Below are 26,589 nucleotides of genomic sequence, written 5' to 3'. Positions count from 1 at the left end.
ATTTAGGAGAGTGATTCCCCAACTCTAATGCTCATAAAAACAGACTTGCTATCATCTCTAGTATTATGTGGCATCTTTGGCTAGCTTATATGGAATAACTTTTAGAAAACATCGTCATTCAGTATTTTCTTCATCACTCTCGAGTGTTTGCTTCAGATTTTATATCAGCTTATGCCTCTGTTCGTCGTCAAAGGAACACGATTTTAGTTTCCTATACTAGACTAAAGGATAGGTTCATGAAGTTCAATGTGGATGGAGCCTCTAGGCAATCCTATAATGGTAGGTATCAGAGGGGTTTGTTGTGATCATAATGGTTGATTGATCTGTTGTTTTCTAAAGGAATTGGTCACGCTTATGTTGGAGTAGCTGAAGCATTAGCCGTGCAACAGGCTCTATTGATTGCTGTTGAATATGGGTTTCCAAGGATATGTATCGATAATGACAATTTAATGGTTACAATTTTACTTAACCACCACTTTTTATCTCTTCCATGGAGGATCCATAATATCATTTTGGGTGATTAGACTTTGTGTAATCGTTTTGAACAGGTTCACTTCAAACACACCTTCAGAGAAGGTAATTTTGTGGCTAACTCACTTGCATCTCTAGGAGCAATATCCCAGTGTTGTAATACTTAGGAAAATGATCCTCCAAGTCTTATTTATCTTCTTTTGTATTCGGATGCTTGTGGGGTTAGTTTTCCCCTGTTTTGCTTATTAATAAAGCTATTTTTATTACAAAAGGGGGGGGGGGGGAAGGGTTAAAGGGATCGAAATCATCCCGATTGGATGGATTTGCCCATATTCATCTAAATTTTTTTTTTTTTTACCTTTGATTTGTACCAATACACAGATACAAGATCGAACAGGTGTCGATACTATTGGAGATTATTTACCCATCCGTTACAGATCAGTAGATAACTCTCCTAGATCAACAGATAACTCACCCATCAGTTGATGTGGAGATATTTGCGCAGTATACTACTTCACCAATCCACTGAAGTGGTGGAATCCTGTACGATTAAATCACTTACCCACCTCACCGTTTGCTTCTTTGATTTATCTCCCAGCCACAATTCTTGGCTTGTAATGTTCATCACATATCTATATGAGACTATATATACCCCATCTCTTGGGATATGAAAACAAGGAATTAAATTCTTCATTCCAACCGTTATTAACCTATTCTCTGTTCTGCAATTTTATCATGGTATCAGAGCGAACCTAGTTATTTGCTTCATACTAACCTCGTTCGTCATGGTTGACGATGCTGTCAAACCAGTTGATCCCTTCAAAGACCCTTATTCTCTTCACCATTCTAATAATCCCACTGCTGTTCTTGTGTCACCCCCTTTGAATGGCGATAATTACAACACTTGGGTTAGAGCTATGAAAATGGCATTGAGAGCCAAAAACAAGCTTGGGTTCGTAGACGGAACCATCTCAGCGCCTGTTTCTACAGCGAAATTTTTTTCTCAATAGACTCGTGTTAATGACATGGTTACTTCTTGGCTTCTTCATTCACGCACACTGGAACTAGCAACTAGCGTCATTTATGCGGCGGATTCAGCCCATGAAATCTGGATCGATCTTAAGACTCGATTTTCTCAGCCCAATATGACCAAGCTTTATCAGATCAAGCTTGCTATCGCAGACTAGAAGCAGGACAAACTCTCCATCTCTGCTTACTTCACCAAGCTGAAGACGCTCTGGGATGAGCTATCTTTATACATATCTCTACCTACCTGCAGCTATGGTGCATCTAAAGAACTCAGCCTATTTTTCAACAAGATTAAAGCATGAAGTTTTTACAAGAGCTCCATGAGTCTTTTGCTCCTTTGCGTAGTTAGTTACTTCTCCAGGATCCCCTTCCACCAATTGCAAAATTATATTCATTGGCATTGCAAGAAGAAAAACAACGTGAAATCACTTCAACAACCTTCGCCAAGCCAGAGGTTTCAGCGCTTATCTCCAACGTCCCAAAGACTATTTCTTCTAATCGTGGACAGCGCACTTGCCCACATTGTGACCATTGTAACATGGACAGACATACTATTCAGACGTGTTATAAACTACGTGGGTATCCTCCCAAGACTCCAATACATTGTACCCACTGCGACAAGGATGGACACACAGGTTCACTTGTTATAAATTGCATGGTTACCCACCAAAGAAGAGTGTAGCTTCACATTCTTCTCAGCCTAAAGGTTTACAAGCAGCTTGATAACCAGATTATCTCCTCAAGCCCCGTTAGTCCTTCCATCTCCGATGATCAATATGCTCAAATCCTTGCCATTCTTCAACAAGGTAGTACCCCACCTTCTGTTAACATTGCAGGTAAAGCCTTATCTTCAATTGTTTCCTCAAGTCATGATTGGATCCTCGATTCGGGTGCCAATGAACATATATGTTCCTCTCTAAATTCTCTGACTTCACTTGAATCTATTTCTAATTGTATTACTGTTCAATTGCCCGATGGCACACATGCACCTATCTCTAACATAGGATCTCTTAAATTATCCCCTGATTTTCACCTCCGCCATGTATTACATGTTCCCACCTTTAAATTTAACTTACTGTCTATTTATAAAATCACCAAATCTTTAAATTGTTCAGTAACTTTCTTCCCTGATTTTTATGTTTTTCAGGACCTGTTAACGAAGAAAACGATTGGACTGGGCCATGTACATGATGGACTCTATTACCTCTCTCGGCCAACCAACCTTCTTTCTTCCAAATCTCATCCATTTGACTTATGGCATTGGCGGCTTGGTTACCCATCGTCTTCTGTTTTGCGAACTCTTGTTCCCTCCGATCCTTTTATTTTTATCTCCCGTTCTAATGACTGTAATATTTGTCCTTTAGCCAAACATTCACGGTCACCTTTTCCTCTAAGTGATACACGTTCAACGTGTCCTTTTGAACTTTTGCACTGTGATATTTGGGGGAAATTTAATACACCTAGTATTTCTGGGTCTCATTATTTTTTGACCATTGTGGATGATTATACTCGATGCACATGGTTGTATTTAATGAAATACAAATCTGAAACCAAGAATCATTTACGTGCTTTCTCTGCTCTTGCCTCAAATCAATATAATACTCGAGTAAAGACTATTCGTACTGATAATGGTCTTGAATTCTTAGATAAAGATCTCCAAGAATCCCTCCAAACCCTTGGCATCCACCATCAAACCAGTTGCGTCGACACTTTGCAACAAAATGGGGTAGTCAAACGCAAGCACCATCATCTTCTTGCAGTTGCTCGTGCCTTTCGTTTTCAAGGTAATTTACCTCTTCATTTTTGGGGGGGAATGCGTCTTAACCGCTTCCTATCTCATCAACAAATTACCATCTCCGCTTCTCTCTGGGAGGACCCCTCATGAATTGCTCCTTGGTACACCACCATCTTATACCCATCTTAGGGTGTTCGGCTGTCTTGCATTTGCTCACAACCATTCTCCTACTCGGCAGAAATTTGACACCCGTTCTAAACCGGGCATTTTTGTTGGTTATCCATTCGGCCAAAAAGGATACCATATGACATGGAAACTAAAGTTATTTACACATCTCGTGACATCATTTTTCATGAGGCTGTCTTCCCATACCGTGATCTACCTACTGCTCCTATATTCGACACTGTTCTTCCCACTCCCATATTTGTTCCTTTTAACACACCTTTTGATCTCCCTCTTCCGGTGGACCCTAACCCTACTGCACCTTCCACAAGTACAGCTTCACCACCTCCTACCACTCCATCATCCACTAAATCATCCACCCCATTACCATGTGCTGCTCCACCTTGTACCCCATTACTTTCTCCATCACACACTGAATCTTCCACCCCATTGCCAAGTGCCGCTACACCTTGTGCTCCATCACCTTCTCCCTCACACGATGACTCATCCTCCTCTTCTTCCCCTTCATCCATTGTGTACACCACGCCTACCCTTGAACCACGTGTTCGTCGTGCCCCTGGTTACCTCTGCGACTACCAATGTAATACTATCCACACAGATTGCCCCTCCACATCGGACTTCGTTTTAGGTACTGCTCATCCCATATCCCAATTTTTGTCTTATGTTCAGGTATCTTCTTCTTACAAGGCTCTTCTCTGCTCTATTGACTCTCACATTGAGCCATCCTCCTTCGCCCAGGCTGTTAAGGATCCTAAATGGAAGGATGCCATGGCTGCTGAGATAACTGCCTTAGAACGTAATGGCACATGGTCTATTACTACATTACCTCCCCAGAAGAAACCTATCGGCTGCAAGTGGGTTTATAAGGTAAAATTCCGATCTGATGGTACTGTTGAACGTTACAAAGCCCGTCTGGTCGCGAAGGGCTTCACCCAGACTGAAGGGCTTGATTACCATGAAACTTTTGCTGTGGTCACTAAATTAACGACTGTTCGATGCCTTCTTGCTGTTGCTGCTATAAAATCTTGGTCCCTTCATCAATTGGACGTCAACAATGCCTTCCTCCATGGTGATCTTCATGAAGAGATCTACATGACTCTTCCCCCTGGTTATTGTACAAAAGGGGACCGCCGTGTTTGTCGTCTTAATAAATCCCTATATGGTTTGAAACAGGCTAGTTGCAATTGGTTTGCCAAGCTCTCTATGGCATTGGGTCAGGCTGGTTATATTTTTTCCTCAGTGGATCATTCTTTATTTACCAAACGCCGCCCATCCGGCTCCACCTTCGTTTTGGTCTATGTTGATGACCTACTGATCACTGGTGATGATTTGGTAGAAATTGCATCTTTGAAACAACATCTTCAACATACTTTTTACATCAAGGATCTGGGCTTACTCAAATATTTCCTAGGGGTTGAGATTGCTCGCTCAGATCAAGGTATTTTTCTTTGCCAGCGCAAGTATGTTTTGGACACTCTCTCTGATATGGGTATGATGGCCTATCGTCATGCTGCTTCCCCCATGGAGCAACATCTCAAGCTCAACCCTACTGATGGGGATCCTTTACCTGATCCTTCTATCTATCGGCGTCTAATTGGTTGACTAATATATCTCACTTTCACTCAACCCGACATTAGCTACTATGTTCAGGTTCTTAGCCAGTTCATGCAAACTCCAAGGACACCCCATCTTGCTGCTGCCCTTCATGTTCTCCGCTTTCTCAAGGCAAGCCTAGGTCATGGAATTTTTCTCTCTGCCGCAGTCCATTGCAAATTCGGGCTTATGCTGATGCCGATTGGGTTGGCTGCCCATTCACTCGCCGATCTACCACTGCCTATTGCATACTTCTTGGTAACAGTCCTATTTCTTGGCGCTCCAAGAAACAATCCACAGTCTCTCGCTCCTCTGCGGAGGCTGAGTACCATGCCATGGCTCAGGCTTCTTGTGAAATCCAATGGCTGATTTACCTACTCACTGACTTGGGCATTCCTCACTCTCAATCGACGTTACTCCATTGTGACAATCAATCGGCTTTACACATCGCCGCCAATCTTGTTTTCATGAGCGCACGATGCACATCGAACTTGACTGCCATTTCATCCGTGAAAAGCTTCAAAGTGGTCTTCTTCGCACTACTCATATTTCCACTACTGGCCAGCTTGCTGATGTATTCACCAAACCGTTGGGTCACTCTCGCTTCTGCGAACTTGTTGGCAAGTTCGGTGGGTTGACTATTTTTCAACCCCCTCCACCTTGAGGGGGGGTGGTATTGGAGATAATTTACCCATCCGTTACAGATCAGTAGATAACTCTCTCAGATCAGCAGATAACTCACCCATCAGTTGACATGGAGATATTTGTGCAGTATACTACTTCACCAATCCACTGAAGTGGTGGAATCCTGTACGATTAAATCACTTACCCACCTCACCGTTTGCTTCTTTGATTTATCTCCCAACCACAATTCTTGGCTTGTAATGTTCATCACATATCTATATGAGACTATATATACCCCATCTCTTAGGATATGAAAACAAGGAATAAAATTCTTCATTCTAGCCATTATTAACCTGTTCTCTGTTCTGCAATTTTATCAGATACTGATACAGATCAACTAATTCAACTGATCCTATACCGATTTCTTCAACCATGCTCCCTTGCCATAATGACATTTTCATAATTAACAAGTGCAATGTTCGAATTGATTCTATAAAAAGGCTTTCCAATCGATGATCTAGATCTTTTTGTGTTTAAAAATTGGTTGGAGAGTAGCTATACCAAACACCATTTCTCATTCTATCAAAATAGAATCAAGAATCTGACCCCCAAAAAAAAAAGAAATATTAATTTTGTCTAAGATTGACTCATACAAAGCAGGAGTGCAACGAAACGTAGCCTACGTATACCACTAGCTTGTACAATCAAATCTATTATATTATTGTTTACCAAAAAAAATCTATTATATTATTTTCAACCAAAAAAATCTATTATATTAGGGATTTTCTTATGGACATACCTCAAGGTGTCAAATAATTTGTAACCTTACTTTCTTATCCTTTTAGTATTACACACATTTTTTTTCAATGATGGTAAATATTGTCATTACACATGTGTACTCAAAATATGTGTAAGAAATAACACATTTGATAATGACATAATGACATTTTGAAATAAATTTTGAAAACCCTTTCATACCCCTAACTTAAAAACCTTTTGGGAATATGACATGGAACAATTAAAAGAAGGATCGGGCTCCTCTAAGGCGCAGGGTGTGCTACACATTTTGTGACGTGACACCACAGCTCGCCAGGTGGACAAGCTCCCCTTTGGACGGCTTGGATCGAGCTAGGAAAGTTGAGCATGGTGCACATGCGTTGCTAATGAGGATTTCTGGATTTTGAAATGATTCAATTTAAGTCCACTAACTTTTGATTGATTTACCATTTTTCAAATCTGATTGGAACAATGGAGAAGTAGGAAGACTTTGGCGATTCATAAGGGTATCTCAGTGTGATGCACATGCGATGTACAAGAGGATTTATGGATTTTGAAATCTAGATTTCTAACTCAATCCAAGCCGTCCAAAAAGGAGCTTATCCACATGGTGAGCTATGAAACCGCACCACAAGGTGTGCGTCCCTGTGCCGTGGAAGAGCCCAATAATGTATAATATTCTAAATACACCTATGGAGGTGTCATTCAGACATTCCTATTATATTAATTCCTATTAGTCTTTCTGCCTTAATTATGGGTAGGGATGCAAATGAACAGCCGAAATCCGTTTCCGTATCCGTGTCCGTATCCGTTTAGCACTATTCGAATCCGTCCAAAAGCTAAATGAATATGGATACAGTCATACAGATAAACTATAGCTATCCGAAAAGCTATATTTACATATAAACGGATAAAATATCTGATCCGTATCCGTATCCGTATCCGTTTAATACTATCCAAATTCGTCCGAAAACTAATCGGATATGGATGCGGATATAACACTATCCGAGCCAAATCCAATCCGTTTACATCCCTAATTATGGGGCCACCATATCTATTCAATCACAATCTATATTTCACAACTCATTTTTATTTTCATTCTTTCGAATGTGTTGGCATCTTCCCCATCGGCCAATCCAAAACAAAAATCCTCGGATCTTCGCTTCCAAAGTACCGTGAAAAGAATATTCCACTCTATACGAATATAACAATATAATTAAAAAAATTTAAATATCATATTTGAGAAATACTACCATGATCCAGCCTCCCACGTGCAGGTCAACTACAGAGCAATAGCTCCCTTTCACTTTCTATCTAACAAGTAACAACCATCAGATTAGGATAAATTTCCTTCAATTAACGTGTATTTATTTGACCGCGTTGGATTAGAATAAACAATGGGACCAAACAATTTAATTATTCCAATATCAGAAATCACATTACTTCCCCTCGAAAGTCCCGAAATGAGATCATAATAACGACTCATGTGCATTGTTACATACATCGACCAATTACTCTCTGAAACACAACCTTTTTAACTCTTTCCATTTGTCGTCATAGTGGCGTTAATATTACTCGAACCTTCCTATTCTCTCTCTCTCTCTCTCTCTCTGCTTTCATTTTACAAATTTGTTTCATTTTAATCCAAAACCAGTAAACACGCAACCTTCGCGCGAGCACAAAGGGAGATCGAAGGCTCTCTCTCCCGCCCATAACTCTCGTCCTTGACCTCACTGCCGAAAATCTCGAACCCTCCTGCCTGTCCAAACCCTAACCTTCTCTAGAATCTAGCTATCCAATCCATCGCCATCGCTGCGCAATATCTGATGAACAACCGCCAGGTACCGTGTACTTTGATCTCATTTCGTTTAATCTTTCGATTTATCGTCTATGGTTTTATCAGCATTTCGTAGATTTTTTTTGAAAGTTGGAATATTGAACGTTGAATTGAATTGAATCGAATCCCCCTCGTGACGCTTTTGTTTGTTTTTTTGGATGGGCTTTAGGCTTTTTAGGTTGGAACTCTGTGACGATTGAGTAAAGTTTGAATGCTTCTGACTTCATTCTTGATTGTTTTATATTTTGGATAATTTGAAAAAATTTGGATTTTTAATCTGAATGACAGTTGGTTAACGAAAAGTAAAAGTTTGGTTTGCGTGACTTTGATTTAATTATTATTATTATTTTTTTAAATTTACTCCGTGGAATCTGGGCCATTACCAGGCGAATCTGTGAGTTGCTTCTTCTTCTTGCTTTCCTGCTTATTATACCATTATTGTTCTTTATCTTTTAAACCTGTCTATCCTTGTGGTTGTAATTGAAACTTGGAGTCTTGGAGGTCTGGGGTCTTATTTCCTGGAGGAATGCTTTAATGGGTGCATTTTGGTTGCTGTAACTAGCTTGTATTGGATCGAGGTTGGGTCAAACTGTGAAGTAGGTGAGGTTTGTGGTTGGTTGAATAAGTTTCAATTTCAATTGCAGAAGAATAACAATTTTGGTCATATTTTCAGTTTAGTTTTGAGTTATTTTTTTCATTCAATTGGTGCTGTTATGGTATTTCTTCACATGGGGGTGGGTCTGTGTTTGGGATGGTCAGTGGTACAGTTCATTGAAGAGGTGGAACTGCCATTTGTTAGAAGTCATTGTGTGTTGGATTCTGCTTTGTTAAAAAATGGATGATATCCAAAAAAAAAAAAAAAAAAAAAAAAAGCAAACAAGGAAAAGTAAATTTCAAGAAGCTGGTTCCGAGGCTTCTGACATGACCAGGGTATCTGAACAGTGTATAAGTACCTTGTAAGTGCTAAGAGGGAGATACATTGGTGCATTTGTTATTGAAGACCAGATTATGACATCTTGCTTGCAGTTTCACACTGCTTTCTTTTGCAGCTTGTGGTTTCTTCTTTCTGTGGCCTGTGAGCTGGCTAAATGGGAAACGATTGAACGTGCTTCCCGATGTTCCATGATCTTTAATGTGAAATTCCTTTTCCATTATGACTTCCAAACAAATCCTCTGTAAAACCTTAAACTGGGGACTGGAGATCCAATTCATTACATTTTATCTTTAATAGGTGTTAACCCTTTTCATACCTAGAATCTAAGTGGAATCTAAAGGTGAACCTACCAAGGAACTTTCTCTCTCTGTGGTAAGATGCTGAGGGAACTGTTATTTTAACTGCTAAGACTAAAGACTTCAGCAATTGATTCATTATTTGTATAATATTAACAATTTTGGGACACAAATAATGTAACTAACTGGAACTATTTGGATTTGCAATTATTGCAGGAATATAAATAAAAAAGGGTTTTCTTTTATCAAGTAACCTGTAAGTCTGTAACCCATAGATGAGTGCCAATGGTGCAGTTTTTGTGACAAATTTGCTTTGCTGAAGTAGTGGTTGACATGAAATTCCTTATTGAAACAAATTTGTATAATATCTATCATCAAGAGCTACATAAGTAACTTCGATTTGTTTGTCTATAGCTTATTAAATTCCACATTAAATTTCTTCATTTGATATCATAGCACATATTAAATTGATTGTTGATAATTTGAAAATAAACATTCTAAAAAATGCTTAATAGTTTGGAAATAAACATTTAAGATTCGTTTGGCATGATAACCATCATGTTGACAATAACTAGTTGGTTCAGTGGTTGGAACTGTCTTCTTGTATGAATAGTCACTTGCCCTGTATGACAGGTAACCTACCTATTCTTCAGGATAGTGTTGAGGCTGTGACCTTGTTATTGTATCTCATCTTCCAAAGGAGGCCGGACTCCTGAAACTGCTGAAGAAAAATCGCACCACAGGCAGTGGTATGAAAGAAATTTTTGTCTTGTTGTATTCTCCTTCAATCTGCAATCCTAGGCTTCTGGTGCCAAGAAATCTCTTCTGTATGAGTTAAAAAATTTCCTTGGCTGTAGCTCGTGGATTTATTCTTGGCCCAGTGAGGTCATATTTCCTCCTTTTTGTCTGTAAAGAAGTAAAATTCAGTGTACGGTGTTGTAGTTGGGTTTTTCGAATAATTGATAATAAGATATTCCCCTTATTTTTAGGGTCATCTTGGGAAGTTTGCCAGTTTTGGTGTTTTATAAGGCACTGGTGGCCAAAGAGTTTCTGTTTCATAGATGGTGTAAATCCCTTGTCTTGGGTTCTGTACTTCCGTTTGCTTAGTTCTTTTCCCATGTTTTTTTAAAAAAAAATTGTAGTGTATCTTATACATGGCTGTCTTCATTTCTTAGCATACTACAATCATGGTTCAAAATTGTGACCAAAATGTCGAAATTTGGGCGAAATATTTTGGTTTCAATGGGCCTCGAAACAAAATGACAGGCAAAATACGAAGAATACAATATTTAGTTGAAATGAACGAAACAAAATGATCAAAATGTCGAAATATTTGTCGAAGTAATCAAAATGTCACATTCCTTCATATAAATTACAAAATTTCGAATCAAAATGAGTCAAAATTAGGGAAATGTGTCAAAATTTCTAGAACGTTTCAAATTTCTTCAAGAGCTTAGTATTTTACCAATCATTGAGGATTTAAACTTCTCCAAACTCATCTAAGCTCCCAAACAAGATTGCAAAGAGATATTTGGTTTGAAACTTCAGAAAAAAAAAGAAGATGGCCCTAAATCTTTCCATCTTGGTTCAATGTTTTTGCTAGATTATATAAGGGAAAGGATACAGTATGCTACGCTATACACCAGCAAACTAAGTCCAAAGCCAAACTACTGTTTTGGTTTTTTTTTTAATCTATTAATTCAAACATTATAATCAACGCTTAAATAAGCAATCCCTGAAGTTTCATGGCAAAATTCTATATTTTGGGTACCAAAATGGCCATCTCAAAATTTCCACCGAAATGGACCATATTTTGGCCATTTCAGGGTTACATTTCAGTTTTGGATCAGGTTGAAATGGCCATCAAAATTGAAACCTTGAACCTTGACTACAACGTGTCAGACAACTATCGTGCGTCCATGCCATCTGACATTTAATTCTTTCCCCTTTCCTCCCTGTCTTCTTTTTTATTTATAATTTTTTTGATTCCTTCTAGCATTCTAGGGGCCAGTACTTTGTTTTGGAGGTGTTTCCTTGGGTGGTAGTTTGGCTATGGTGGGTGGTGTTTAATGGTTTGGTAGTGGTGGATTGGTACTGCTTGTTTTTTCCCCCTTTCTCATTACCAATCAAAAATCGAAAAAGGGGGAGAGGGATAGAGACAGACCTGTTCATGGCGCTAATATATTTTGCTTTGACCGGCTCTTTTGCTTTATGTGCTTTGCTCCTTTACATGATATTTTTATTCTTACTTTGCTTTTTTTGCTTTCAGTTATAACTTTTATAGTCTTGACTTAGTTTATCGACAAAGTTCTATATCATGTATCTATTGCTGTGTTCTTGTGCCTAGGTTTTGGGGGGTCTTTGTGTCCCACATTTCATGTCCACAAGCAACACTTGTGACCGTCTCCATACATGTTGGATATGTTTCTACTTAACAAGCCCAACCGCCTCCAATAAGACTCTTTGCTCCAATTGGGTCCCCATACCATGTAGTGTTCCCACTTGAAAATTGACTCCTTTATGCCCAGTCAACTTAATTGAAGCCCTTCCTTAAGTTTTTGTTTTTGCGTCAGTGGTTCAAATTAACTTTGATGAACTTCATTTTGTATGTCCATTGTTGATGTATTTTATTTGATCAGGCAGGTGCTTCATATTGCTTCCTTTATGAATATCTCACTCCCTTGGATGCCAAGATCAGTCGATTAATGGTGGATGATTTTGCTGAATATGAAATTCATAGGGTGAAGTATATTAGGGTTTTTGACTTTATTTTTAGTTGTTTTGTGAGTTGCTTGATCTTTTCCCATCTATCTCTCAGTTTACTTCTCTTAAAATATGTGATTTATTAAAGAAAAAGAAGTGTAGTGCACTAGTATGTGGTCATGTTTGCTAGGAAATCTGGTTAGGTGGTTAGGAAATTTAGCTTGTAGAAACTAGAAAGGCTTCTTACCATTTCAGTCCAGGCAATTCTAACGTAAAACTGTTACTGTAACTGTAACTGTCATGGCTGATGTGTTTTAGGGCATGATTTTCTGTGATGTTCCATCTCTTCTGAGGAGCTGTATGTATCATTTTGCATGTTTATGTGCTTATAAACCCACAAGTGATCTCCTCGTTTGTGTGTGGTATGGTTAACTGCACTAGGTGTGTGTTTGTGTGTTGAAAATTGTCTGTTACTGGTAAATGATATGCTTACAAAACCGATGCAGACTTAGTGACTTACTCACAACCATTGTAGAGGATTCCTGTATTTTCTTCCCACCTGGCTGGTCGGTGGCCTAGTTGAGGGTTATTCACACCCATGTTCCTATATCTTAAAAGTTTCTTTCCTGTTTAAAGGGGCCGTATTCTTCCTTGCATGCAGTTTTTAGTTAATTATTGTACTGTGTTGCATTACATATGTAAGCAGAATTTCTCAAAACCAATAAGTGATTTCAATTTTCAAATATCTGTTTTCCTTGTGCAAAAATGCCAAAGGGTAGGACTGTTTTCAATCCAGCCTTCCAGGACTGAGGAAAAGCGGGACTGCATTGGGGTTATGGCTTTTTTTTTTTTGTTTGGTGGTCTTTCTGAATGCATGCTCATTTTTTTTCCTAATGTGTTTTCGTGAAAGGCTATAGTGTATTGTGTTAGTATGATGCTTTTGGTTTTTAATTTTCTTGAATGTTTCGCTCATTGAGCTGCTTTTTTGTTTTATTTTTCAGCTTGCTTAGGAAACACATCCAAGATTTTGTAGAAGAACTTTTATCTACTTTGAGGTAACTTCACGTTGTATAGCTTGAGAGAGCTGTACCTTTTGTTTGTCCAGAATCATGTGGTGGATTAATTGTGGGGGAAAAAAAGGATTGACCAATAATGCTGCTTGTAACAAAATATGCAGTGCTAATTAGTTAAATTCATAGCTCGTTTCAGTCAGTTCGTATAATTGGCTGTTGCCTTGCTCATGGATACATATTGTAAGTGGATAATTTATTTATGCATCTATCTATATGCTATGCATAGGTACGGTGAATGATATGTGTTAGTTTGTGCCATACCTCATTGACATGGGAGAACACTTTAACAATTTCAGTGACAACGTAAAGTGATGGCAACATCTATGTGTTGGTGCTCGCCACTGCTGGAGAAGGTGTCAGGAAATCAGGCCTCTTTCAATTTTGTTTTATTTCTTGTGATTTATTCATGTACCATTCAAACTCCTAAAATCTCTATTTAGTTGTAACATAGAAACAAGAAGTATGTATGATAGTTACATGGAAGTAACTAAGAGATTGAATTTTGGGGGAATATAAAGGAGAGAAGTTTGAGAATGATGGTGATTGAATGAAACTGAAATCATAATTTTTATACTCACAGTAGCCCTGAGTAATGTCGTCATGCATAACTGCTGAAGTTGCATGTTTTGTAGACTAGACTGTGTCACTGTGCTCAGTGAGAGATGATCCGTCTTTTGTTCATTCTCTTTCTTAGTTTCTCCATAAGTAGGAGGAACATCTTAGGTCTTACTTCCCTTTTCTTTTAATGGTGAATAGATTGGATTAAGAATTTTAGGTCTCAACAGTTCTCAAGTAGGCACATCATTTCCTATAGATCAGGACCTGCCACTGAGAATCTTCCATCTAAAGAGATTTCATCAAATTATATGGTCTTGGTCACATCTTTATTAAATGTTTGATCTACATTTCTTTGGGAGTAATGAACATGAAGTGGTTTTCCAATTAGAGTGTGGTTGCCATGATTTTTTCCATCAAAGTATTTGTGAGTGCTTGACCAGTCAATTACAAGAAAGGATTCAAGTATGGGCATCTGCCTCCACTTTTTTTTATTTTTCTTTTGTTTTACGGCAGGTGGATCTGCCTCCACTTCTCTGGATTGCTCTGACTGATATGCTAGTTATCCAGATAAGCATCTGCCATGGCCGATCAAATCCCATATACCAATACCTATAGCCTTAATTAGAAGTTCGCCCATATCTGCATGTAATCTGCTAGTAGTTCTTCTCTTATACCCGAAAATTCTTCTATTTTTCTGTTAACAAATGTTTCACATAACTATGAAGGGGAGTTATTCATCCAAATAGTTTTCTTCCATGTATCAAAAGATGTGAAAGCCATGCTTCAGTGACTCCAAATGATAGTTGTCACAGCGTCTAGGCGATCCTAGGCGTTAAGGAGGGAAAAAATCAAGGGGACACCAACAAAGCATGAAGTCATCGCCTAGGCGACCAAGGCTTCCTTCCCGCAAAGGACGCCTGGAGGCCAAGGTGTCACCTAGACGATGCCTTGACAACTATGCTCCAAACAACACACCGAGACAGTTAAAAAAGAAACACTAGAGTACCCTAAGGCCTAAACAATTGAGGCCACTTCACTGTGGCAAAATTCTTGACTGGGATACTTGGCCTCATCTATGTTGTATGGGATATTCTAATCACCTAAGGGGTTTGGCTTAGAAAACCTCATGTAAATCCGGGATCACAGAGATTAGGAACTCAAAATAGAAACCATAATTTAGCAACTTCCATAATAGCATCCTTGATTTAGAAAGTCAGAAAATAGCAAGTTGCCAAAATTAGTAACTATCAAAATAGCAACTAACTGGTTTAGAAGGTAGAAAATAGAAACTGAAATTGGAATTAGAAACTAGGGACAATAGTAGAGAAGTAATTGAAATAGTGAGTCCAGATTTAGTAACTAACTAACTATTGGTAAATAGCAACTAGAACATAGTTGTCAAGGCGGCAAAGCGACCCAAGGCGCTGGAGGGGTGTCTAAGCGCTTAGGCGACAAGGCGTCGCCTAGGAGACCAAGGCGCCCCCAAGTGTTATTTTTTATTTCACCCTTTTCTAACATTCTATAGTATGCTACAATATATACCTTATATCATAAAAAATCAGCATTAAGCCTCCTCAAGTCATAAAAAATCAACATTAAGCCACATTAAGTCACGTCAAGTCGTCAAAAATGAATATTAAGCCACATCAAGTCATCAAAAATCAACATAATACTAGAAGACAATAGAACTGAAGAAGCAAGCTATTGGAAGTTTGAAACAAGCAAACATACATTTGGTTTATACTAGTCTCACATTTGGTTTATATTGTTCTTAGAAAATATGATCTTATCTGTAAGTAATTAAATTGTTCTCGATTTAGAAAAATGTTCTTGTTCTCCAAGAAGTTTGACTAGTCAGATGATTTTATTTTTAAATGAAACTTTTAGTATTAGGTAGAGCACAAAACCAGCTTTCCAATAAAATCCAAAATTGCTTAAATCTGATTTATATTGAAGAAGTTATGTTCCAGTCAAACCTTATTTGGTATGTGCGAATGCTATCAAAATCGCTCAAAGTGAAAGTATTTTTTTAGATATCAAAACAAATAAATATTTTACCGCACTTTTGGGTTTTAGCAATGTTTTACCATATTAAGATATATAAAATTTTTAGATTTGAGAAAAACCCCAACATTAGAAAGTTGAAAATTTTACCTATCGTCAAAAATCCAGTTTTTGTTATTGAACTGGGGGGTTGACTTTTTATCATTTTGGAATTTGTTTTTTTAACTATTTTTATTGGATTCAAATAGGGGGGTGTTTGCTTATTTACCAAATATAAAAACATTTATTTGGCATAAATAAGGGCCAATACCAGGTTCGATACCAAAAAACCAGTACAAGACGCCTTGCAATAAGGTGGAGGTTGCCTAGGCCCCAACAAAACTGCTTGGACGCCTAGGCGACGCCTTGACAACTTACTAGAAACAAAATTAGCAAGTCAAGTTCCAAAATAGAAATAAGGAATCAGATTATAAAACTCAAATGAAACAAAATAGTAAGTGCATCAGTAATTAGTGACTTTTAGAGAATAGAAACAAAGAAGAGATGTTGCTGCAATAGAACTCAGACATGCAGAAACTGTCAACAGAAGTAGGAATTGATGGAGTGAGTGAACTGCTGTTTTAATACGAGACTCTGTTATGAAATTGAGAGAAACCATCAGCCGTTAGTCGGCGGTTTAATATTAAAACAAAATGGTAGACAGATCACAGATATATGTAGGGATGAAGAAAACAGAAGCTGTCCTTGATTTTGATTGTATGAAGAGAAGAAGAAAGAATGTATGATATGTTAGGCCTTTCACCTAACTGTGGTGGTCTCTCGTCAGTTCCATCCTTGGCATCCCACTAAAGTTTCCTTACTGTATCCCACAATAGAGCAGCACTGAATCTCACAAAACCATGCTCTGTCTCTAACAGAACACAAACAAGCTAAAGGCTAAATTGTTTTTCAAGTCGTCAGGGTAGTATGATCTCCTATATCTTTATTTATAACCTTGCAACAATACAGTAAAATAGTAACTCTTCAAGCATAATGATGTAGATCTCCCGTTGGTCTCACCAGTTTGAGGTCGAGTTTGCATTACACAAGCAAGAGTGTTCTAGAGAAACAAATAGAAGGCTTCTAGACTACTACAAAGTAGAAACTAACCACTTAATCCCGTATAGGCCTCAAATCCCTCATATCTGGCTTATAGAATTGATTAATTACAATAGCAAACCCAAAAATACTAAGCCCATAGCACATATAACCCATTGAGCATTCAAAATTAAGCCTATCTTGATCCAATCTTAAACCATAGGTTCTGTTTGATCCAAGAAACTGGACCCAACCTAAAAATACAGGTCCATCTTTTCTTGCTGAAATTCTGCAATGTTACCTAGATTTGTCTATACCTGTTCCAAATTGCATGTCCATATGTGTGATGATGGATTTGACCATGGGTCAAACAGAACCAAACCTAAAATTACAGGCCCATCTTCTCTAGTTGCTGAAATTCTGCAATATTACCTAGATTTGTCTATACCCGTGCCAAATTGCATGTCCATATGTGTGAAGATGGATTTGACCATGGGTCTGGCACAGATTCGGGGGTGATTTTTCATTTGCCATGTCCCTTATTTTTCGTTGAAAAAAAGTAAAAAAATAGAGACAGAAAAGGAAAGAGTTACAAGAGAGGAGAGGATGAAGCTATAGGAGGAAGAAGAACAAGAAGGGAGAAGAGGAGCATACCTATACCAAACCATTCTCATCATTTGACGACCTGCATCTCCTTCTCCATCTCTCACTCCTAGCTTTCCCCTCTCGTCCTCATCTTCGATTGCCCCCCTGTCTCCTCCCCTCTCGTCTCTATCTCAATTAGAGACTCTTAAAAGAAAAGAGTGAGAGGGGTGTATAGTCTATAGACCTGTGGGTCTTTTTAAAGGAATCTCTTATTGCTTAATACTTATCTATGGTGAAACAACAGACCCAAGGTCCGTAGTTGAAGCTATGAAACCTGATTAAAAACCTTATTGAAATATTCTTTGTTGAACACTTCTTCCCTGTGTCTATCTCTCTCCTCCCACAGTAGGGGGCAAATATGTCATTTCATAGGAGGGAGGAGAGATAGACACAGGGAGGCGTTAGCATACACTACACAGCCTGGCTGCGTTCTTTCTCCCTAAAATCAATATGGTGCCAGCCCAGGTAACTAGGTCCAAGGCGCCCAAGGTGACGTCTAGGACCACAAGGCAACTTCCTTTTGATGTTTGCACAAGTCGAGCACCTGCCCAGCCCCTTGGAGTCCACACATATGTAGCCCAACCAAAATGCTTATTTCTACTGTAATACTTCTATACTGTCCACATATCATGCCTACTGATTTTCTATTTCTGGTCATAATTGTGGTTCTTGCTTTTAGATCCCTTCTAGAATCTTGAACTGCATTGTTCTACTTTAACACTTGAACAAAACAGCCAATGAGAATTGAAAAATCAAAAGAACCAATGAGACCTGGGTTTAATTGATGAATGGCACCAACTGGACCTTGGACAAACACTGATTAAAGAGGAAAACATCAGTAGCAGCAAAAAAGTAAGAAATATTTCAGACTCACCAAGATCTACTCTAGAAACCAAACCATACTTCTTTATGCCTGTCCATCTCGAAAATTATTTACAGTTGATGACCAGCAACCTAGGGACTGAATAATCAGGTCTCCTCTAATGTGGTGTTAAATATTAAATAAACACCTTAAGGCCTCTTTATACAATGGACCTGTGTCAGGGACACTCTCAGATATGTTTTAGTAAGTGTTTCCATCTTGCATCTGGAGGCACTTGAAATGATTCATCTCCAGCATTGTGGCAACAGCCATAGCCTCACTTTTCCATAAGTTTGTTGCTTCAAAGCAGAGAAAAATGCTCAATTGATGCAACTGAATCTTTATATCGTCACAAAAGAACAAAGAATCATCAGCAAACTTGAGAGAAGAACAATTGTAGCTATAGTTGTAGGGAAGCTTGGGACAACTTAGTGAAGTATCATTTAATTATTGAAACCTCATGTCTCATTCTAAGTCCAACAACAGCCAATTTAAGGGTCGTGGTTTCCAGATCAACTTTGCATAGTAAACGCGGTTCCCCTCACCGTCCGACTGCATCTATAGCTACCAAGAAACCATCTGAATTTTTACTTACTTGAATAAAGTCATTTTGAAAAAAAAAATTGATCATGTTGATTTTATATTTTTGAGATTCTTTTGTTTCAGGTTTTCTTTATTTTTCTCTATTTTCCACTTCATCAATTTTATTATTTTTTGTCTATTTTTTTTGTAAGTTAATAGTATTATAATTTTTTATATGGTCAACATGCCCATGCTATGAATTTTTGGAGTTTGACATGTTAGGCACCCCCTAAGCGCCCATGGTGAGTGCCCAAGTACCACAGATGGTAGCTGTTCCCTTAACAATTTTTCTTTGTGGGGCCAGTTTTATGTTTACTCTAGTTAGTTATTGATTTCTGTCCTTGTTTTATATCCTATATAGGTTCCAGCAATTAAATCCCCCTCCTCCTTTTCTAGCATTTCGGGATTTTAGACAGTTCAAAGCACACAATGCAGGATTTATGGATCAGAACTTTAGTATATGGCAATTATCATTTGTTCATGGGTTGATGCATGCTTTGTTTAATTGATCCAATTCTAGTTTGAACTTTGGGTGTTCATTTTACTGGTCTTGCAATCTAATGGACAATGCAGAACGCAGGATATAGGAAGGGCACAATTTTTTGAGACTCATTGGAGGAATGGAGTCTCAAATGCCAGTTTTGTAATCATAGTAGTGATTTTGGGTACCTTATGGAGAGCAATCCCATTAGTGTTGTGTCTTAGCAGATATCTTTTGGCTTTATTTCACAAGTATGTATGCAGTTTTACAGCTGCTTTACTTCTCCAATGTCATTTTTGGTGGCAAAAACGCTAACCATGTTTGGTGGCCTTGAAGTGGTTTTAAATGACAAAGGGAAGTGAGGTATGGTGTCAAGCAGGGATGCTTGGATGTTCTGTTCTTGGAATGGCAGGGCATGGTTCTGGATATCTGTTTCTGGCCGTCACATCCTTTTGGCTTTTTGAAGGAATGAGGTGCCCTGGACATGATATGGTAAGCTAGTTGAGGAGATTATACCTTCTTGAAGGATTTCTTCTGTCTTTGTATAGATTTTTCTTTTCCTTTTGTGATTTTTTTTACATCTTTGAAGAATTTCACACCACAGCTTTTTATTGCTCTGCATTTGATACCAAAGGCAGCATGCCTGGTTTGGGATACTTGGTCATGTGGTGATGCAATATTGTAATAGAGTAGCAGCTTGTCGTTTTACATTGATCTCAATGATAACTTGCTGCTTTCTTTGTTCCTTAATTAGGCAGCATATGCAGTACTGGATGTATGATGGGAACTCTATTTCTCTTGAGTGCAATCAATACACACAAATCAGTTGGCTTGTTTCCAAGAATGTGGTTGACTTTCTTGGGCTGCCCATACCTACATAATTAAGCTTGTCCAGGACTCCAGTCAACTATCTAAGATGTCCTGATGTTTTGTAGTTCATGCCCTGGACTTTAACCACATATCTGGCACGTTAGTTTGGTCATTCATGTCAATATTTGATTGTACTTTGTACTTGTTTTCTATGTGAAATACATCCCCCAAGTATGCCTTATGTATATTTCAAATGCATGATGGAAGTTGTTTGGTCTGGATGAGCTTTCTGAAAGATGTGCCAACACCTGATGTCCTGAATGCCTCTGAAAAATCGTTAATCCAAGCAAATGGACAAAGGTCCTTTTGAGCTTGGCAAGGAATAATTTTTAAACCTCAAAGCTGCTTACAATTCTGAACTTTCAAGTTTCACAACCATAGGGTGTGCCAATGAAATGTGAAGGCTAAAATAAAGTACCCATATCAAGACCAGGAGAAAGGGGGTCTTCTAGCTGGGTGCAGTGAGATTCAACCATAGAACGGACCTCTTTTGGAGTACCCGTACAGGCAGGGCAGCTGGGTTTACATATCATTATCACTTTTCATTTGGGAGAAATTCATAATGTCCTTTATTGCTTGCTTTAGTGGTGATTTTTGTAATTAATGGATCCTTCTTAGCCTCTCTAGGTTCAGCTCAAATTTTGGCTAATTATTTATTTTGTTTAAATTCTCTACAACACTTAACTTGTTTTTGTTTAGTTTTATATAGTTGGGTTTAATTTATTTTTGTTTAGTTTTATATAGTTGGGTTCATTTTACTCCAGTTATTAGTTATGTGGGGTCTACTCTTAATAGTTGAGACAATTGAGACCATAGTTATCAAGGCGTCGCCTTGGTGTCCAGGCTCTTTCTTGGGTCCAAGGTGACAGCATGCCTTGTTGACACTTCGCGAGTTTATGTTGATTAATATTTATTGTTTTTTTTTTTTTTGATGAGTGTGATTACACTATATCTTATGTTTGGTTAATTATATGTTGGTTTTCTCATATGAGGTCATTACTAGCCTAGTTATATCATAGTGCATTGATATGGCATAAACATAATTATATGAAATTATCATTGCCATATTACATATAGTCATATACTGCACGCCTAGGTTGCCTAGGTCCCCCTCCCAATGCCTTGGGTTGCATGGTAGCCATGACAACTATGATTGAGACAAGTCTGAGTATGAGTAGTCTGGTTTGTTGAGTTTTATATACAGCTCTTGCAGTTTTGTTATTCTTATGGTTGTTGGTGATGATGTTTGCTTTGAAGCTTTTGTTTTGGTATTGGTACTTCTCATTTGCTTATAATGAAGCTTCTATTTTGGTTTTGATGCCAGCCTTCATGCCCTTGGAAGGAACTGATGCTTTCAAGAACCTTTAGAGTTAATTCCCAGTGCCTGCTAGTACTGATTCCAGTGCAATTTGAGCAATATACTCTCTGTCTGTCTCTCTCTCTCTCTCTCTGGAATAAGTGACATTTATAAAAATACAAGGACCTGATGCAAACATCAACAACAATGACAATACGAGCTCATACGGAGGGCTGGTTACTATGGTTTGATCTATCACCCCAATACCCCATTTATTAAAACCCATCATACGTCTAGATTGACAAGTCATAGAGGAACATCATCCCCCAAACATAGTATTGGACGTTGGACCCTCTTTCACCGAATCATCAGCCACCTCATTTGCACTTAAACTGAATCTGCATCTGAGAAACAAGGTCCCATATGGGACTAATTTAAGGAGTTGTGTGGTGGCTCCTGTGCAGAATCCTCCATCCGTCGAATAATATTAGCTGAATCACTGTTTATAATATCACTTGTGAAATCCTTCCTGTTCAGCAAGTCCACCCTGGCTTTGCTCATCTCTTTCATTCTCTCCCCTTTTCTCTTTTCAAAGAAAAAATCGAGTATATTATATTAAAAGAATATGGGAGGCCCATTCAAGTTGCATGGGGCTGTAGAAATTAGATGAAACTATTAAGTACATATACAACTATCAATCATTGTCTTATTCAGCAGTTGAGAATTTCCTTTTGTTGTTTCTAAATCACAGTTCCTGACCCTATTTTATTGATTTGCTAAATGTCTTTAAACCCCATGACCTTGCTTTATAACCATTTAGTAATTGACTTCAAATTCATTAATTCTATCACAAGGGTGGTTGTCTGCTAGACATATTACCATCAGAGATATCCTTATTGAATTAAAACTTGATCCTTCGATTATAATCATCCTATCCATAACACTATCTTTTAAGGGTAGCCAGAAAAAGTTGTGATGGGATATGGTGCAGTAGTGAAATCCTAACCTAATCAGAATTAAGCGTAGACCTCTGCTAGGGATTTGGATAGAGAATAGGGTAGAATAGAAGTACAGAATAAAGATAAAAAGAAGCTGACTTTGATATATATATATATATATGGGAAAATTACGTTTACCACCCCTGTAGTTTGAATCTATTACGTCTACCACCCCTGTAAATTAATTTATTACGTTCGTATCTCTGAGTGCTAACTCTGTTAGTTTTGGGAAGGAAATGACAATTTTACCCTTAATACTTAAAGATTTTTTTTTAAATTAAAAGAATCAAGAATCAGAGAGGGATTATTCGCTCTCCTTCTTCCCCAAATCATGAAACAGAATAGAAAAAACCCATTTAGGGTTTGAAAACATGATCACCGCCTCTGATGGTGGCCAGTGTTGAGGTAGCCGTAGCGTCACCAAAGTGCCTCTCTCTCTCTCTCTCTCTCGGTGTTGAGCAGCGAAAAGGGAGTCGAGAGTTTTGTCAGGAACCACTGGAATCTTCAGCCTTACTCGGCTGAGGAAACCGATGACCAGAGAGACCACCACATGCTTCGTCCCCAGCACTAGATCAATCGGAGCTGTTGGTGATGGCGGCAACCTTATTTGGGGAGGCAACTCCGTCCAGCCTTGCTTCTTCTTGAGAAGTCACTGGTGATTCGTGTTCCATCCGTGAAAAGAGAGATTCTCCTGCCGAGCTTCGCCGCAGCGTCGTCCCCGGCCGAGGGAAGTGATTCTGCGGCGTGAGGTCTGTCTCCCTCCGTTCTGACTTGGTAGGCGAAGTGTGTGAGATCCACATTAATTTATCTGACTCACTTTGTTTTTGGTCTTTTTTTTTTCTCCATCCCTTTCTGGTTCAGGGAAGCTGAGATTGCTCCGATCGGATTCCTGGAGAAGTATCCGGCTCGTGGTACTGGTTTCTTCTTCTTTACATGGTGAGTGAGAGTGAATCTGGTTTAGTTTACAGTTTGCACAAAACGTGGGTTGGGGATCGCAAGCGTATGACAAGCAGCTGAAGCATCAGCAGCAACATCGGGTGTGGTTGGGGATGTTTGAGTCTGAGGAAGAGGGCTTGAGGTCGAACGAGGCAGAGGCTTTAGGATGAAGACAGGTCCTGGCACTTGTGCTGGTGAAAGTTTTTCAGTTATTTCCTTCTACTGGAGGTCTCGTCTTTGAATTCTACCCGACTTTCCTGCGGCAGTTGATAGGGCATCTTTGTTGGTGTAAGTGACCAATGGGTGGCGGTGGTGGTGGCTGCGGCAATGGTGGGTGGTGGTGGTGTAGAAGAAGAAGAGGGCATTAGTATCATTTTACCCCTTCAAGGGTAATATAGGCATTTAAATTAAAATTGGGCGATGACATCGTCACTTAACTGTTCTAATCTAACTGTAAGGGTACGGTTGTAAGATTTTTTCAAAACACGGGAGGTTTTTGAAATAGATGAATTTGTAGGGGTGGTAGACGTAATAGATTCAAACTGCAGGGGTGGTAAATGTAATTTTCCATATATATATATATATATATATATATATATATATATATATATTTCCGTAGATTGAGTTAGTAGAAGAAAATTCAGGGAAAAACAGAGAACAAAACTTAGGGGAATTAGGAGACATTCTAGAACTTTGAAACCGTGGATTAGATGGACCAGAAATTAGGTCGAGTTGTCCTGTGAGAACCCTCAACCTTGGGAGGGGTATTGCAGGGACTGATTTCTCACTCCTGATAGATCCGCTAGGTCTGGTGTTTCTGTTTTGTTTTCTATCAGAAAAAGGGTTTGAACAGTAACAGCAAGAGAGATCCTAGACAGAGAAAATAAACTAGAATTAGAGGTGCAGAAAATTGTGAATTCAGGCCCTGTTTGTTTCCTTGTAAATATTTCCATGTAAATGATATTTTATATGAAGATATTCTTCCATGTGAAAATTTCTACTTTTTAAATTATTATTATTCTTATTTTTGGGCATTTTAGGTCGTTTAAAAAAAATCCTATTTTACAAAAAAATTTCTTTTTTGGCCTTTCTACATAGAAACAAATGGAGCCTCAATAAACAAATATTGACCTGAAATGGAAGGGTGAGTAGAAGATTAACAGCAGAGGGAAGTTGCAGCAAAACAGTGCATTGAAAAGATGAGAAAACAGAGTAGGAACCTGGACCTGTTTGTGTGGATGCCTATGTCTGGTATCCTGTAACTACAGTAACCATGTAATATATTTAAAGGAGGAGAAGAAGAAGAAAAAGAAGGATAAGAAGAGAGAAGAAGAAGAAGATTGAAGGATACCTGTACCTGTTGTTTCTCGTCATCCAGCTGCTTCCTCCTTGTCTGTGTCTAGCATGAAAACTGGAGGTGTGTATGGAAGTGGGAGCCCTATGCAACTAAGCCCCAAACCATGGTGCTGGCTTATTCGTGTTCGGTATTACTACTGAAGTTAAAAAGGAAATTCTTCATATTTACACTTAGGTCCCTATGACTAGAAATTACATTTTACATTTAATTCCTATAAGACACATGATTCTAATTTAAGCCCTGAGGATGCATATATGTGTGTTCCCATACTTGTATGCACTTTTGGACACATCCTATCCTAAGTTTTAAGATTTCGGCGGATACTGACTCCTGGATTCATACATTGCCTTACCTGATCTTGTGCCCAAACCCCTGTAATATACATAGGTTTTGGCCCAAAAGAGGTCTGGATCTTGGCGTGGGCTGGCTGGAGTTTTGACTGTCTTGGGCCTCGGCTTCCTTTTTGGTATCCATCCAACGAAAAGCAACTTCATTGATGTGTGTGGACTTCAAGCTCGTAGATCTCATTCTCTTGGTCTAATTAAATGGTGGTTCTTCCTTTTGTGTATGTCATTTGACCTTTAGAATTAGAGACCTTGTCATGATCATCATAAGGGTTTCAGATCACTCTTCTACTGGTTATTATTAAGGCCCTGTTAGACTGTACTTAATGCAGGCCCGTTTTGAGGCTTGGTTTAAATTTGGATAAGGTTTTAGTATAGGTTTCGGTTGGGCTCTAGTTTTTGGGATTTATTGTTGTAATGGGTTGAAATGTTAGTCCCAAAAGTGGGTTTTAAGGGGGTTGCACGAAAATTATAATTTTATTACTGGGTCCTATGTTGGTGATAGTTGGGTACGGATTTATCTTATCCTAAGTTGTTAGTCTTTGAGTTAGTTTAGGAAATTTAGAGTCCTTAGCTGTCTAGTTAGGAATGTCTTAGTAGTTGAGTCAATCTATGTGATTTTAATTATTTCTTAAAGTAATGTAACCAACCACCTCTCCACGATTTGGAATTAAATTGATTGAATTGTTTGTTTGGAAACTTGTGAGCTGGCTCTCCTCGCTCTCTCTCTCTCTCTCTCTATCTGGTAAGAGATCTTTCTTTTCTTCTCTCTCTTCTCTCCCTTTCCCCACGATTCTGGTTTTCCTTCTTTCTTTCTCACCTGCTGTATCTCTCCCCCCCCCCCCCCTCCATGAGTCCATGGTAGGAAGATTTTTCCCTTCTAGTCGATAGCCTTCCTTTTGCCTTTGTTTGATTTGCTTCAGTTTCAGATCTTATTTTATAAGAAAGAATTTCTCTTTCGTCTCTTTTCCCTCTCATCAGTCCACCCATTGACCACTCTTTCCCTCTTATTTCTTGTCTTCGTTCACTTTTTCTCCCATCGGTAGCTATTTACATGATCTTAAATATTAGGTTGTTTGTCCCCTATTTTATCTCCATAATAACACACATCCACCCCTTTTTCCCCCTCCATTCCATGTCATTAAATTCAATTACTTTCCTATTTATGACTGATTTAAATTTTTGAAATTAGTTGTGAAGCTCTTGTAGTTACCATATTAAATTCCGACTGTAAGATATCTAGTTGTCAGATCGGGATCTCCATACAATTAATGGGCACATTACCTGTAGGCCAATCAGATCCATATCTGATTGATCTGCATT

At 38.5% G+C, this 26,589-nt stretch overlaps 1 protein-coding gene across 4 annotated transcripts in view; it reads left to right on the top strand.

Annotated features, from left to right (window-relative positions):
- Nucleotides 1-8,032: 8,032 nt before the first annotated feature.
- Nucleotides 8,033-26,589, top strand: part of LOC122661924 — a 31,757-nt gene continuing 13,200 nt past the window's right edge. Inside the window, exons 1-3 of one of the 4 annotated variants that reach the window (XM_043857437.1) lie at nucleotides 8,033-8,253; nucleotides 13,184-13,237; nucleotides 19,844-19,956. In XM_043857437.1, the coding sequence (XP_043713372.1) occupies nucleotides 19,949-19,956 (8 nt within the window). In that variant the 5' untranslated portion in view covers nucleotides 8,033-8,253; nucleotides 13,184-13,237; nucleotides 19,844-19,948. Of the gene's footprint in view, nucleotides 8,254-13,183; nucleotides 13,238-19,843; nucleotides 19,966-26,589 lie in introns of all 4 variants that reach the window. The other 3 variants (XM_043857439.1, XM_043857438.1, XM_043857441.1) reach the window with 3 other exon arrangements.

Source organism: Telopea speciosissima, chromosome 5 (genome assembly GCF_018873765.1).
Source record: "Telopea speciosissima isolate NSW1024214 ecotype Mountain lineage chromosome 5, Tspe_v1, whole genome shotgun sequence".
In the NCBI taxonomy this organism is placed as follows: domain Eukaryota; kingdom Viridiplantae; phylum Streptophyta; class Magnoliopsida; order Proteales; family Proteaceae; genus Telopea; species Telopea speciosissima.
Note: the sequence above shows the minus strand (reverse complement) of the source record. Positions and strands in the feature narration are given on the sequence as shown.